At 40.0% G+C, this 14,311-nt stretch overlaps 1 protein-coding gene across 1 annotated transcript; it reads left to right on the forward strand.

Moving 5' to 3' along the window:
* Positions 1–1,234: 1,234 nt before the first annotated feature.
* LOC149068504 (uncharacterized) lies at positions 1,235–13,936 on the forward strand. The gene is made up of 2 exons (XM_089251570.1): positions 1,235–2,276; positions 13,890–13,936. Exons 1-2 carry the CDS (start codon positions 1,235–1,237, stop codon positions 13,934–13,936), a joined length of 1,089 nt encoding a protein of 362 aa, XP_089107696.1.
* Positions 13,937–14,311: the final 375 nt, after the last annotated feature.

A 14,311-nucleotide genomic window follows, 5' to 3' on the forward strand; every position in this document is an offset into this window, starting at 1 on the left:
GTTCCCCCTTGAGAACGACCTCCTCATTGATCCATATTTTTCAAACTTTTCATTACTTCTCATTTTTTCGCCTGTTCATAATATGTAATTATATATATATTTGGAACTAGAAGATTTATAGATTATGTTTAAAAATACTGGAAACATATCTGTGGTGTTTGGTCAGAACACGATAACTCCAAAATCACATTTTTGAGATATAGGTAAGCATTTTCATAGCCATTTTAAAATCAAAAATGAAGCAAACACACAAATACAAATGAAAATATCATACATAAGCACATTGTTTAGCCATACGCACATATTTCTGCATTTATCTCACTTCTAATTAGTTATAATTAGTGAGACATACTGTGCTATCAATGACTCTTATGCTATAAATGACTTGTGCAACTCTTAGTGTGGTAGATTGAAAGGGGAAAATTCGTGAGAGTCCATCGTGATCGTTGACACCCAGGTTCGAATAGGTCTAAAAGGGAAAGCTGCAACAAAGAAAAATTAAGGGACCCAAACACAATGAATGGCCGATAGACAGGCAGATTAAATTTTAAAAATTGAAATGTTTAATCCATTATTAACTTAAGTTGTTAATGACAAGTAAATAGTCATTTCTAGACATTGTTTTTTCTTTTACAGGAGTAGCATATTTTTTAACAATTACATATAGTCTGTTATTCACACATCAAAATATAAACATGAAACATTAGGTGCACCTTTAGATAATTTTTAGAACGTATGCTCATTTAAAATTTTACATTTTTTTTTCTCGTTTATTGTTGGGGGCCCCCCAACCAAAAAAAAAAAAAACCAATCAAAAGTTTTTTAACTTATCTAGCTGCCGCTGAATTCATGAGGCTGGTGTTGACTCCGAAGTTGCCTAGGTGTTCATACTCACCATGAGAAATGCACTTTTAGTCCATTTTGCAGAGGTGAGGAGTTAATCTATTTATCCTGCTGTTGAGAGGAAGTCAGAAGGGGTTACCACAAACTTGGAGGGAGATGATGAAAACGAGGCGAAGTGGTACTGGCACACGTACAACACAACGGGAAGTACCCATGTAGTCCAAAGTTTCGATCTTGCCTTTTATGTGAGAAGAATTTGGCTGATGATGATTGCTTCGCTTAAGGCGTACGCAAGAGAATCATCGATTTCATTGCATTTTGGGCCGCCGTGAACTTCTCCGGACCCTCCTGGAGCAACTACCAAAAATTTTGTACATCTTATTAGATTGAAATGACATCTCTCACTGCTGCCAAAACTCAGTATCTTTCAGTATTCTGTCTTGCTATCCATGGATTAACTCTCAGCTTTGATAAATGTAAATACGCAATATTCAAACAAGGCCAGGAAGTGAGACGTTATCCTCCCATAAGACTAATGGGAAACAGTATCCCCCATGTCAATAAGATAAATTACTTGGGTGTCTTGCTGTCACATAATATGAACTTCACAGACCATCTAGATATGAAATTAGATAAAGTGAATGATTATATTCAAAAACTAAGAAGAATTGTTAAGGCCACGTGGGGCTTATCTCCAATAGTGGTGAAAGAGATATACATTACTTGCGTGGAAAAAATGGTGCTCTATGGAGCAGAAGTATGGTTCAAGGAACTACAATACTTGGAATCAAAACTTGAACAGATACAGCGAACAGCATTGTTGATCGTCACTAAATGTTATGACAATGTTTCAGGTCATGCTCTACAGGTTCTTTCCGGCTGCATGCCCCTTTTCTACAAAGCAAGAAGCATACACAAGATGTTCACCTTGTTTAAACTTAGAATGCCCATTCAAATAGGAACGAGACAAATACAAGCCAACGAGGTTCAAGAAGAAGATCAGGATTTTGACGAACCATGGAAAATGACAATCTTAAACTACGACAGAGAGGAAATAGACACTAACAGATACTCAACATACACAGATGGATCAAAAACAGACTTTGGGACTGGCCTGGCCTATATCATATTTGAAGGAGAGAACATTTTATATCAGGATAAAATAAAATTGTCAGATAATACTTCAGTTTTTATGGCAGAATTGCTTGTAATAAAGCTGACAATTGGAAAAGCAATTGAGATAGGATTATCTCAAATCGACATCTACAGCGACTCGATGTCAGCCTTAGAAAAATTGAAATCATTAAAGAAGACAGATAATATTATCAAAAATATTAGACAACTGCAAGAAAAGATCAGAATAAGATTACATTGGGTAAAAGCCCATGTAGGCAACCCTCGTAATGAACTTGTAGACAGACTGGCTAAAGAAAGTACAACGAAGACTACCATCAATATATACTGTAAATATTCAAAGTTCCAGATTCGAACTTTATTAAATCGCGATAACATGATCCAGTGGCAAAACCTATGGGACAACTCTACTAAAGGTCGTGCTACATATTACTTACTAGCTGATACCCGGCGACGTTGCCCGCCCCGTAAAAAATCAATATACGTATAGCTTATTAATTATTTCTTAAACAAAAAAAAATTCTGCATCAAGTAAGAGAAAAATACTTTTATTTTTAAATATTTTAATTAAAAACTTGAAACAATTGCTTGTGGATACACAATATTTTTTGTTTTTCCATTTGGTGTGTAGATGTACAAATTTTTGAGATTACCAAATTGCGAACAGGCGACGTAAAGCTGTCCGTGTGAAATACAGGGCTCAAGTAGGTTGATACCTGCCACTGCTAACAACTGGCCTTGCGCTTTGTTGATTGTCATGGCAAAAGTTAAACGAATCGGGAACTGTAATCGCTTTAAAGTGACGGGCATTTCTTCAGTGATAATTGGGGTACGTGGAATGAAGACGTCTTCTTCTCCAGCACATCCAGTTAGAATCGTTGCTTCAATGATGTAATTGTGCAATTGCTTCACGCAGAGTCTGTTGCCATTGCAGAGTATCGGTATCTCCAAATTTCTTAAAATCATTATAGGTGCTCCGACTTTGAGGGTCAAGTTGTGTGGTGGCACACCCGGAATATCCAAAGAGTTCAGAAATTCTGCAGGATACAGAACTGTCTGCGCTGTGTCTGTGACAGTGTCAACCGATTTGTAAGATGTGGAGTCTCCCGGAATAATTTTTAGGATTTTTCCGTTGATCTTGTTCACACTGTCATTTTTCGGTGCCAGAATTGCACTCTCACAAAGCCACTCATGGTTTCGGTGATTTTGTTGAATGTTTGGGAGGACTTTGTCTGCAAGTTCTTGAACTGAGTTTAACAACTGGCAAAATCCATTTGGGAACGTTATCAGTCCAGTGCTTGGGTTTACGGGAATTCTTCCATTGCCAAGTTTGATAAACTGATGTGAAAATGATAGCAGTGCTGAGTCATTTTGCAGTTGAACTCGCATGTTGGTGGATAATGATAATTTTTTTAGCTTCGTGCCAGAGTGTTGATGTCCTAACAAACTCGAGGCGACCACCGATAGACAGCACCTTCACTTCCAACCCATCTCACTAATGGCAGTAAATTGCAATGTAGCGATATGGCCAGAGTTGGTGTTTGGTGAAGTAGAGTGCTGATGATTTGAGGCAAGCATTGAGTTCATCAGCTGGCGTTGAACATTTTTATTCCCAGTTTTATCGCCGTAGTATGTATGTTGTTCTCTATTGTTAGTGACGCCATATGTCCAGCTTCTGCAGCGAATATTATTCAAACTCCTTTTAAGCACTTTTTAAATTGAAACTATACCGCAACGATGGGTGGTTGATGAGATAAAGGCCACATTAGCACTTACAGGACACCCTGTATACATGCAAAGAAAAATATCTGGCGCTTCCAGGGTTTTCTTCAATTACTGGGAGTATTGGAAAAGAGCCAAACCATTATAAAGGAATAAACTGTAATGATGGCAGCGTTAAAGATGTGACAAACCATTGTAAAGACATATACACGTCTGAAATGCATTGTTGGGAACCACGGTAACCAAAGTAAACGTTCCGAAAGTAATTGTTGAGGCCCAAAAACCGTTGTTGCCCGGCAGTTTTTCGCCAATTTCGGGCATTTGCCCAGCTCTGACGAAGTTTTAAAGTAGCCTACGGTTCAATCCTGGTCCTGTTTGGTATATATGCAAAATCTGGCGACGATCGACCTAAAACTGTAGATTTGTATAAAGAGCATACATACCTACATACATACATACTTTCACATTTATATATAAGACTAGCTGATACCCGGTGACGTTGCCCGCCCCGTAAAAAAAAATATATACGTATAGCTTATTAATAATTTCTTAATCAAAAAAATGTCTGCATCAAGTAAATAAAAATTACTTTTATTTTTAAATAACTTGAGGCAATCGCTTGTGGATACACAATATTTTTTGTTTTTCTATCTGAAGTGTAGATATACAAATTTTTAGGATTACCAACACGCGAACAGGCGACGAAAAGGTGTCCGTGAGAAATACAGGGTTCAAGTAGGTTGATACCCGCCACTGCTAACGACTGACCTTGCGCTTTGTTGATTGTCATGGCAAAAGTTGAACGAATCGGCAACTGTAATCGCTTTGAAGTGAATGACATTTCTTCAGTGATAATTGGGATACGTGGAATGAAGACGTCTTCTCCTTCGGCACATCCAGTTAGAATCGGTGCTTCGATGATGTAATTGTGCAATTTCTTCACGCAGAGCCTGCTGCCATTGCAGGGTCTCGGTGTCTCCAAATTTCTTAAAAGCATTATAGGTGCTCCGACTTTGAGGGTCAAGTTGTATGGTGACATACCCGGAATACCCAAAGAGTTCAGAAATTCTGCAGGATACAGAACTGTCTGCGCTGAGTCTGTGACAGTGTCAACCGATTTTAAGATGTGGAGTCTCCTGGAATAATTTTTTCGTTGATCTTGTTCACACTGTCATTTTTCGGTGCCAGAATCGCTCTCTCACAAAGCCACTCATGGTTTCGGTGGCTTTGTTCAATGTTTGGGAAGACTTTTCTGCAAGTTCTTGAACTAAGTTTAACAACTGGCACAATCCATTTGGGAACGTAATGAGTCCAGTGCTTGGGTCTCTACGGGAATTCTTCCATTGCCAAGTTTGATCAACTGACGTGAAAATGATAGCAGTGCTGAGTCATTTTGCAGTTGAACTCGCATGTTGGTGGATAATGATAATTTTTTAACTTAATGCCAGAGTGTTGATGATTTGAGGCAAGCATTGAGTTCATCAGCTGGCGTTAAACATTTTTATTCCCAATTTTGTCGTCGTAGTTGTTGTCCTCTGTTGTTAGCGACGTCATACGTCCAGCTTGTGCAGCGAATATTATTCACACGCCTTTTAAGCATTTTTTAGTTTGAAACTATACCTCTACGATGGGCGGTTGATGAGATAAAGACCGCATTAGCACTTACAGGATACCCTGTATATAGCCTAGCAGAAATACCCGGTGCTCTTCCTGGGTTTTCTTCAATTACTGAGAGGATTGGAAAACTTACAAACCGTTATAAAGAAATAAACTGTTGTAATAACAGAATTAAAGGTGTGACAAACCATTGTAAAAGCATTTATACACGTCTGAAACGCATTGTTGGAAACCACGGTAACCAAAGTAAACGTTCCGAAAGTAATTGTTGAGGCCCCAAAACTATTGTTGCCCGACAGTTTTTCGCCCATTTCGGGCATTTGCCCAGCTCTGACGAACTTTTAAAGTAGCCTACGGTTCAATCCCGGACCTGTTTGGTATATGTGCAAAATCTGGCGACGATCGGTCTAAAACTGTAGATTTGTATAAAGAGCATACATACATACATACTTTCACATTTATATATAAGACTAGCTGATACCCGGTGACGTTGCCCGCCCCGTAAAAAATTTATATATGTATAGCTTAATAATTATATCTTAATGAAAAAAATTTCTGCATCAAGTAAAAAAAAATTACTTTTATTTTTAAATATTTTAATTAAAAACTTCAGGCAATCGCTTGTGGATACACAATATTTTTGTTTGTCCATCTGGTGTGTAGATGTACAAATTTTTGGGATTACCAACACGCGAACAGGTGACGAAAAGGTGTCCGTGTGAAAAACAGGGCTCAAGTAAGTTGATACCTGCCACTGCTAACGACTGGCCTTGCGCTTTGTTGATTGTCATGGCAAAAGCTAAACGAATCGGGAACTGTGATCGCTTGAAAGTGAATGGCATTTCTTCAGTGATAATTGGGATACGTGGAACGAAGACGTCTTCTCTACTTTGGCACATCCAGTTAGAATCGTCGCTTCAATGATGCAATTGTGCAATTTCTTCACGCAGAGTCTGGTGCCATTGCAGAGTCTCGGTGTGTCCAAATTTCTTAAAAGCATTATAGGTGCTCCGACTTTGAGGGCCAAATTGTGTGGTGGCACACCCGGAATATCCAAAGGAGTTCCGAAATTCTGCAGGATACAGAACTAAATGTCTGCGCCGTGTCTGTGACAGTGTCAACCAATTTGTAAGATGTGGAGTCTCCTGGAATAATTTTTATATAAAACATTTCCAGAGCATTTAAGCGGCCCGGAAACATTTCCAGAGCACTTTAAGGATCCGTGAAACATTTAGAGATCATTAAAGTGGCTCTGTAGAAGACTTATATCAATAGGTAGAATGTTAGTTCACGTGCCCAATAACTATCGAAAGGTTTTTCCGTTTTTGTAGCACCGAATAAGATGCCATTAAGAATATTTCATATCTTTATAAAAGGTGGTTGATGACGTAAGCATCATCCAAACCCCCTCCCCCCCTTGTCATCAAAAGTCAGCAAATCGGAAACCCCCTCCCCCATCGATGCTGACTTAATACTTGAATGGCCCCTTGGCAAGCAAAAATATCTGGCTCTTCCGGGTTTTCTTCAATTACTGGGAGGATTGGAAAAGTGACAAACCATTATAAAGGAATAAACTGTTATACTGGCAGCATTAAAAACGTGACTAACCATTGTATAGGCATATACACACGTCTGAAACGCATTGTTGGGAACCACGGTAATCAAAGTAAACGTTCCGAAAGTGATTGTTGAGGCCCCAAAACCATTGTTGCCCGACAGTTTTTTGCCCATTTCGGGCATTTGCCCAGCTCTGACGAACTTTTAAAGTAGCCTACGGTTCAATCTCGGACCTGTTTGGTATATATGCAAAATCTGGCGACGATCGGTCTAAAGCTGTAGATTTGTATAAAGAGCATACATACATACTTTCACATTTATATATAAGATACCCGAAGGTAAGCTGTAGCAGGATTAAAGGCAACTTTTATGTTAACCAGATACTGACCGAACACGGCGCTTTTGGTTATTATTAAGGGTGGAGACACCAGAAAGATGACTCTTGTGTATTTTGTGGTGAAAGGTGTGCAAGAAGAAGACATTACCTGTACGATTGCCGTTACTGGAAAAGTGAAAGAGATACAATCATACCTCCGGATAAAAGAAATCTCGACATATTAACTCTTTTAAGAAACAAGGAAATTTATGAATTTTACATAGGAGTCTGTCAAGGTGGAAAAGTCATAGCACACTTTTCCCCCTCTTTTAACATATGACATAGAGTTTTTGTAATCGAGAGTTATTCATATCATATTTATGTGCGATATTTTTGTGTCAAATAGTAGATATGTGTCATGTGTTTTGTGTTGTAAGAAAATTAGTTTGTCCTTTTTCAGTTGGGAAAACGAGTAGGTTACACACCTATTTTTAGTACACACAGTATGTGTTTTCAAAATTTTTGATTTTCGATATGATCCCGATATCCTAGACTTTGATCGATTATTCTAAATTAATCCTTTGGAATTTTTGCTCCTTGGTGTCAAGTGTGAGCCGATTTTGAGGCATCTTCGTTAGAGAAATTAAGAGTTTGTAAAAATTTAAATTTGTTCCAGGATAGTAAGGCAGGAGATGGCCATTTTTCGAACTTTCGTTTCCGATCTCGAAGGTGACGAGGAGAGAATATTTTTTTTTTTTGTTTATTTTTGCGGATGGAAACACACAAAATTACCGTTTTTCGTGTTTGAAACTTTTTGCCATGTCATCAGAATTTTTCTGGAGGATGAGACATACATGCTGAACTATTTTGTGGAGTCATTCATTGGCGTAAACTTGTATCTGGCCCATGGGCCCGAGCCCCCCCCCCCCCTCCCCAACATTTTTGAAGAGCCGGCTCGGCCCCCCCTAAAAATTCGAGTGCATATGTTTCGCGCACTTGGCGTAGAAAAAACTTTTTGACAAAAAAATGTCTCTAAATAGTAGAAATCATCTGCTCGAAATTTCATTTTTTTATTTTTCTTTAGAATCTCAATGCACTTGTTCTGTGACAATAGTAGTCTTATCTCGCAATCACCCCGGCATCCATCCATCCTAAATTGCATCTTCCCAGAGTGCTGCCTGAAGGCACCTCCTGGAGATAACTTGGGGGGGGGGGATCCTTTCTCTTGCTTGTACTGTCGGTAAGCTCAACAGCATCTCTTCTTTTGTTGAGTGTGACCTTGGAGATGGGGACATGAGACAACAGAAAAAAAGTGGGAGGTGGTAAAGTGAACAACTATTAAGCTTATTAACAAGATGGAAGGCCTGAAACATTTTTCGAGCCTTCACAACAGAGGCGCTGACATGAAGAAATTAACAATGGGTGGGGAGAGAGCGCTGAAAGTTGGTGGCCGCAGTGCCGTTTTAAGGCATGGGCCCACCTGGGCACGGCCCGGGGACCGCAAGCGAAGAGGGGCCTCACAAAAATGAGATCTGGTTGAAATTTTCGAGAATTTGTTTGGTAGGGTCTCAGAAAAATCAATTGGCCCGGGGGCCCATGATACTCTTAAGACGGCCCTAGCTGGCCGTCCCGTATATACGAGGCTGAAGTGCATACGCAGGAAACAGAGGACGCACTGCATGCATTGTTTTTCTAAAAATTATTGGGGAGAGGCTCAGCCAACACCCACTGAAAATTCTCTACTAGGTGTTGGCTCAGCCCCCTTACAAAATTTATTGGGGTTGGGGGGGGGGGCTCAAATAACCTCCGTTCCTAGATTCCGGTGCCTTTGATGAGGAATCAAATAAATAATAGTAAAATAAAATTAACATTAAAAAAAATAAAATAAGAAATGAATGGAAAATTTCAAAGCCCCTGAACCGGGTACCATTGCATTCTAAAACTAGGAATATGAAATTTCCTCCTTAAAAATCAGGGATTCCCAAACTATTTACGTTAGCATTGCTCTTATATATATAATATAAATTTTAAATATTTCAAGTAATGTTGAAAGGAGGTTAAAGGATGAAATTTGTGACCCCTTCCCCCCGGTCCGGCACTTTGGACATTTGACCCCCCCCCCTCCCCAGTTGCAGCCCTGTTTCCAGTACCCCGACACTGAGATAGCCAGGACCGGAACTAGGGATGAAGGCAGTTGTCTCAGGCGGAAATCTTGACGGGCTGCGAATTCTGGGGAGGGGGGACGAAAAATACCGTTTCGATCATACATATTCTTCCCTCCACGACAAAAATGATCCTGTCGCTATTGAACTGAGATCTTTCGCGAGGATCCCGATTTTTCACAGGGAAGTGCTTGAACCTGTCATAGGCGTAAATTTGTATTGGGCCAATGGGATCGAGGGGCCCCCCTATTAATTTTGAAGAGCTGGCTCAACCCCCCCCCCCCCAAAAAAAAAAAAAGAAAATCGCATGGATACGTTTTCCACACCTAGACTCGGAATAATCACGTCACGTCAGTACAGTGAGTTTCGGCCTTTATACGAAGCTGTGAAATGTAAAAAAAAAAGTGGCGATTTTCCCACAAAAACTTTTTTCCGGCCATTTTACAGGATGCGTCCTCTATTTATCGGAAAATACTGTAACTTTTTCTATGTTCCATTGTAAATTAAATTGGGGAATTTCTAAAAAGTATGTAGTATTTCTTACTTATATGTTATTCAAAATTGCGTTTATTTCAAAATTAAGAATTATTCTCAAGGTTTTAATAGGGTTCCTCCTCTCACGGTCACTTCTTTTTTACGGACGAATTTATTTTTGTCCCGCCGATGACCGCAAAGAGGGGGTAGGGGTTTACATACCCTGTTTGCGTTCGCAGCACTCAGAAATTTCAAATATCTTGCGGCATCTCAGTCGATCTCGAGGAGTCATTTTGATGCTTCCCCCCCTCGACAATAAAATGATCTTCACTCCTAGTTATAGCCCGTCCGTGGCATCTAGTGGCGTGTTTACCGGAGGGGGGAAGGGCACTCAGCGGGCTATACGCAGGGCCATGGACTCCCACCTACTGGAGAAGGGATTCTAGCCTGGAATCTTTGGCGAGCCCCTGAAGCCAAACTCTTCACAGGTAATGTATTCATAGCATGAAAAACTAAAAATGATGGTAATTGTCTTAGGCTCGTAACCAGGCTACGGGAACCTGAGCCAAATGGCTGGTCCCCCACCCCCAAAAAAAACCCACTTATTTTGCACATTTCTTGAAATCTTTGACAGTTTCTTATTCTGCAAAATGGGAAGAGAAGGGGGGGACGAACCCCCCCTTCCTGTTTTGAGTATAACCCTTTCGAGGGAGCCCCCCCCCCTGAAAAACTCTGCACCGTGGCCCCAGGGCCTAAATTTTTGGGAGAAAGACGACGGGAAGAGAAAAGAAAAAAAAAAACAGTTTCCGAAATTGTTCCAAACATTTGAAAATTTTTTATTCCATGTATTTGAGTTTGTTTTTTTTTTCATGATAAAGGGGGCGGCACCGTCTGCAGCTGACAAAGAGCATTTCAATAGCGTTCAGTTTCGGCTGCTACAATGTAGGTTTTCTGAATACAAGCACTATTTCCTAATTAGAAGGACAGGGAATATATAGCGTGTCGCCTACGTGGGGAATGTGTCACCTTGAGGCATCCGGAGGGGCGTAGCCAGAAATTTCGTTCGGGGGGGGGGACCAAAGTGACAGAACAATGGATTTGGCCATCTTTTTCCCTTTTTTCGGTCATTTTCTCACATTTCGGGGGGGGGGGGACCAGACCCCCAAGTCCCCCCCCCCCGGCTTCAAAAACAATCTAGATACAGCATTTTTCAGCCCTCTCTAATACTTATAATCAATAAAGCGTAGTAAAAGAATTTTGTGTTTCCTGTTAGACATATCAATAAATTAATAAAACTTACCGCATGCTTTGTTTTTCAACCATATTTAAAATTTATCTAAGAAAAACTTAAACTCCATTTGGCTGGCGTACTTGGGACAGTAACAATATTTAAATCGAGTTTTTATTAAGAAATTTATGCAAATAAATTTGTTTTTCTAATTTAAAACCTGATATATAACTCAATATATGAGTAAAATAAATCCTAAATAAGTGAAATGTAATTTGATTGTGAGGTAAATATATACGCTGTATCACGAAATATAAATAAATACAGGGCTTGACAAATCAGAAAAAAATGTAATCGCCAGCCAAATTCCGTACGAGCCAAGCATGGTTTTTTCATGAGAAAAGTGTCTTAAATAATCTTTTTTCAACCTTTCTGGGAATTGAAGACCACTTCAAAGGGCCGCAACTAGTAGATACTTTGTTACCTGGGGCAAGCCGGAATTTTGGCTCCCCTTAATAAAAGAAACAGTTAAAAGGTGAATTCGACTCCCATTCTGGTCCAGCGTCTCGAGCACTAGACCCGCCTGCTCTCTCCAGTTGCGGCTCTGCTCCTTTCCATATTGAAAGACAGTTAATTATGGAATCAGAAAATTTTGAGCCATCTCTGATTCTGATTTAGCAATCACATATACAAAATTTTAGGCGTCAATACACATTTTCCAGTCACCATGGTGACCTGCGCTTGGGATTTGGTCAACCCTGGAATAAATAAAGATGTATATCAAGGAAACAGTTATTTTCCGGATATTATGCTGAGGTGAGCTCGGAAAGAAAAGTCATCACGTCTCCGCCGGGACTCGAACCCAGGCCCTCTTGCATACCGGGCAAGCATGCTACCATCTACACCACTGGAGACACATGAATCTGGTTCGAGTCCCGGGCGGAGACGTGATGACTTTTCTTTCCGAGCTCACCTCAGCATAATATCCGGAAAATAACTGTTTCCTTGATATCTCTGGCTGAGAAAAAAGCCATCTATATCTCTCTAAAGATGTATATACTGTATATATATTTTTTGGATTTACTTGCATTCTTTGTATATGCACTCGTTTTCGTAACCCCACCCAGGGATTTCGGGATTCATGAGATCTGGAGGGGGGGGGGGAACCCAGGGAATCCTGGGTTCGTTATAACGAACTTTTATTGTATTATGAGCAATATTAATTTGAAAAGTTAATTAATCTTCCGCACAACTTGAAAATAGCACTTATTCTGAAAAATTTTCAATTACATACATTTGCACACACATTAATGCTAAAAAGAGGTTAAAATTGCAAGGGCGTAGCCAGAAATTTCATTCGGGGGATCAGTGATAGAATAATAGATCTGGCCATCTTATTCCCTCTTTTCGGTCATTTCCTCACATTTCGGGGGGGTGGGGGCAGACCCCTCGAGTACCCCCCCCCCCGCTACACCCTTGAAAATATGTAAATGCTAAAAACAGCACTATTCACAACAAATTTATAAATAGTGCAAAAGAAATCAAAAATAAAAAGGCTCCTTCTCTACTGGGGTTTTTTCAAATTTCCCTTCTCCCACTGGGTGACCTTTCATTAAATCAAGTTGTATAATAACCAAGAATGGTCACTAAAGCAGTGTTTTCCAAAGTGTAAAATATCGCCCCCCTGGGGGAAGGGGGTGATAAGGGTCCTGAGGGTCGGTAGAAGCTGTGGGTTTAGTATAGGATCCTATGGGTGGGGCTTGAGTTGGGAGAGATGAAAAAGAATTTTTTTTTAAAAGAAGAGCTATGGAACACACACAAAAAGTTTGGGAAACTTTACACTGAAGCAGCGGTTCTCAACCGGTGTTCCGTGTGCACTTCCCGGGGGGCTCTGCCGCCACTCTAAGAAAAGAAAATAAATCAGTAAATTTGATAAATGAATAAAAGACGAGCCTTCGGGGCTCCGCCATAGAAATTTTACACCAAATAGAGGCGACCATTGATGCATATTTGTGTTTGAGTACAGGTGATCATTTGCGGAGACTTTACTGCATTTAGGAAAATATAATGGAACCCTTCCTATACGTCTCCCTATTACGTTTCTAACCTTACTCATTTGCATGACGTTTGACTTCAGTTGCTATATATTCCTATACATTATCCCTGTATACAGGGCCTAATTTCTGCAAGGGCAAATGAAGCCTTTATAACTTTGAGCCCCCAAAATTCAAACAACATACATTCACTGACGAATTAACAACTTTGACTCTTGTCGCAAGAGCCTCTTAATTCCTGCTTTACCCAGGGCCCTGCCTGTATACACTTCAATTAATCAACGTTTTCACATCGATTCGAACTCGCAAATTTTGGAAAACGCCATTTCTATCAATCGAATATCAAATAATATTTCAATTGGTAAAACCGTGTCATTGAAATACAGTGTTTCCCGGTTTTCAAAAACGCATAATGAAGAAACGTTGTGAGCGGAAAAACTAAGCGGGATCGACTGTAGTTTCTCTTGCATATTTTTTATTGAAAAAGCCATAAAATTTAAGATGATTGACTGGTTCAATGGCTTTTGACAGGAATTGAAATAATTATTGAACGGGCTATGGTATGCTGATAGCCAGGGCCGTAACTAGGATTTTTGCCGACCGGGGCAAATATGATTTTACCGCCCCCACATTCGATAATTTTGTAACGGTGTTCTCTGTTTAAACCTAAAACTGCCGCCCAGTAAATTTTGCCACCCGGGGCAGTTCCCTCTCCTGCCCTCCTCTCTAGTTCCGACCCTGCTGATAGCAAACATGTACACTATTAGTTCTTTCTTTAACAGAAAAATCATTCAACAACGGAACTCAATACATCATCTACGAATCTTGAAATGAATGCCGTAAAATTGCTTGAGACTTTAGCAACAGTAATGTTATGATAGTGTAATATTTCTCCTCAAGCATAAGATTTTGGATCAAAACGACAGATTTTTTACCAAAATTTTTTTTTTTGGGAAACGTCTGTGAAAAAAGGGGGGGGGGGAAGTAATTTTCGAAAAAAGTTCCAGTTATACGGTGTTCGCATTTATACGACGCGTCGTATAAACGAGGTTTCATTATTTGAGCTTGAGGCCCCCCCCCCCCCCCAACATTTTTAATAAGTTTACGCCTATGTCTCTGCACCATGATAAACGGATTCTCCTGTCCGTAGAAGTAAGTGGGACGCAAACAGCAGGTCTTCTTGCAAACAACCATCTCTCATGAA

Source organism: Pholcus phalangioides, unplaced genomic scaffold, assembly GCF_987345545.1.
Source record: "Pholcus phalangioides strain wild (caught in Gottingen) unplaced genomic scaffold, Ppha-v1.0 ptg000027l_1, whole genome shotgun sequence".
Lineage (NCBI taxonomy): Eukaryota > Metazoa > Arthropoda > Arachnida > Araneae > Pholcidae > Pholcus > Pholcus phalangioides.

What these genes read in the sequence shown, in the direction of transcription:
- LOC149068504 (XM_089251570.1), top strand. Translation starts at nt 1,235, where the DNA reads ATGACATCTCTCACTGCTGCCAAAACTCAGTATCTTTCAGTATTCTGT. An exon ending in AGACAGACTGGCTAAAGAAA is followed by an intron (nt 2,277 to 13,889) that starts GTACAACGAAGA and finishes TTTCTTTAACAG; the next exon opens with AAAAATCATTCAACAACGGA.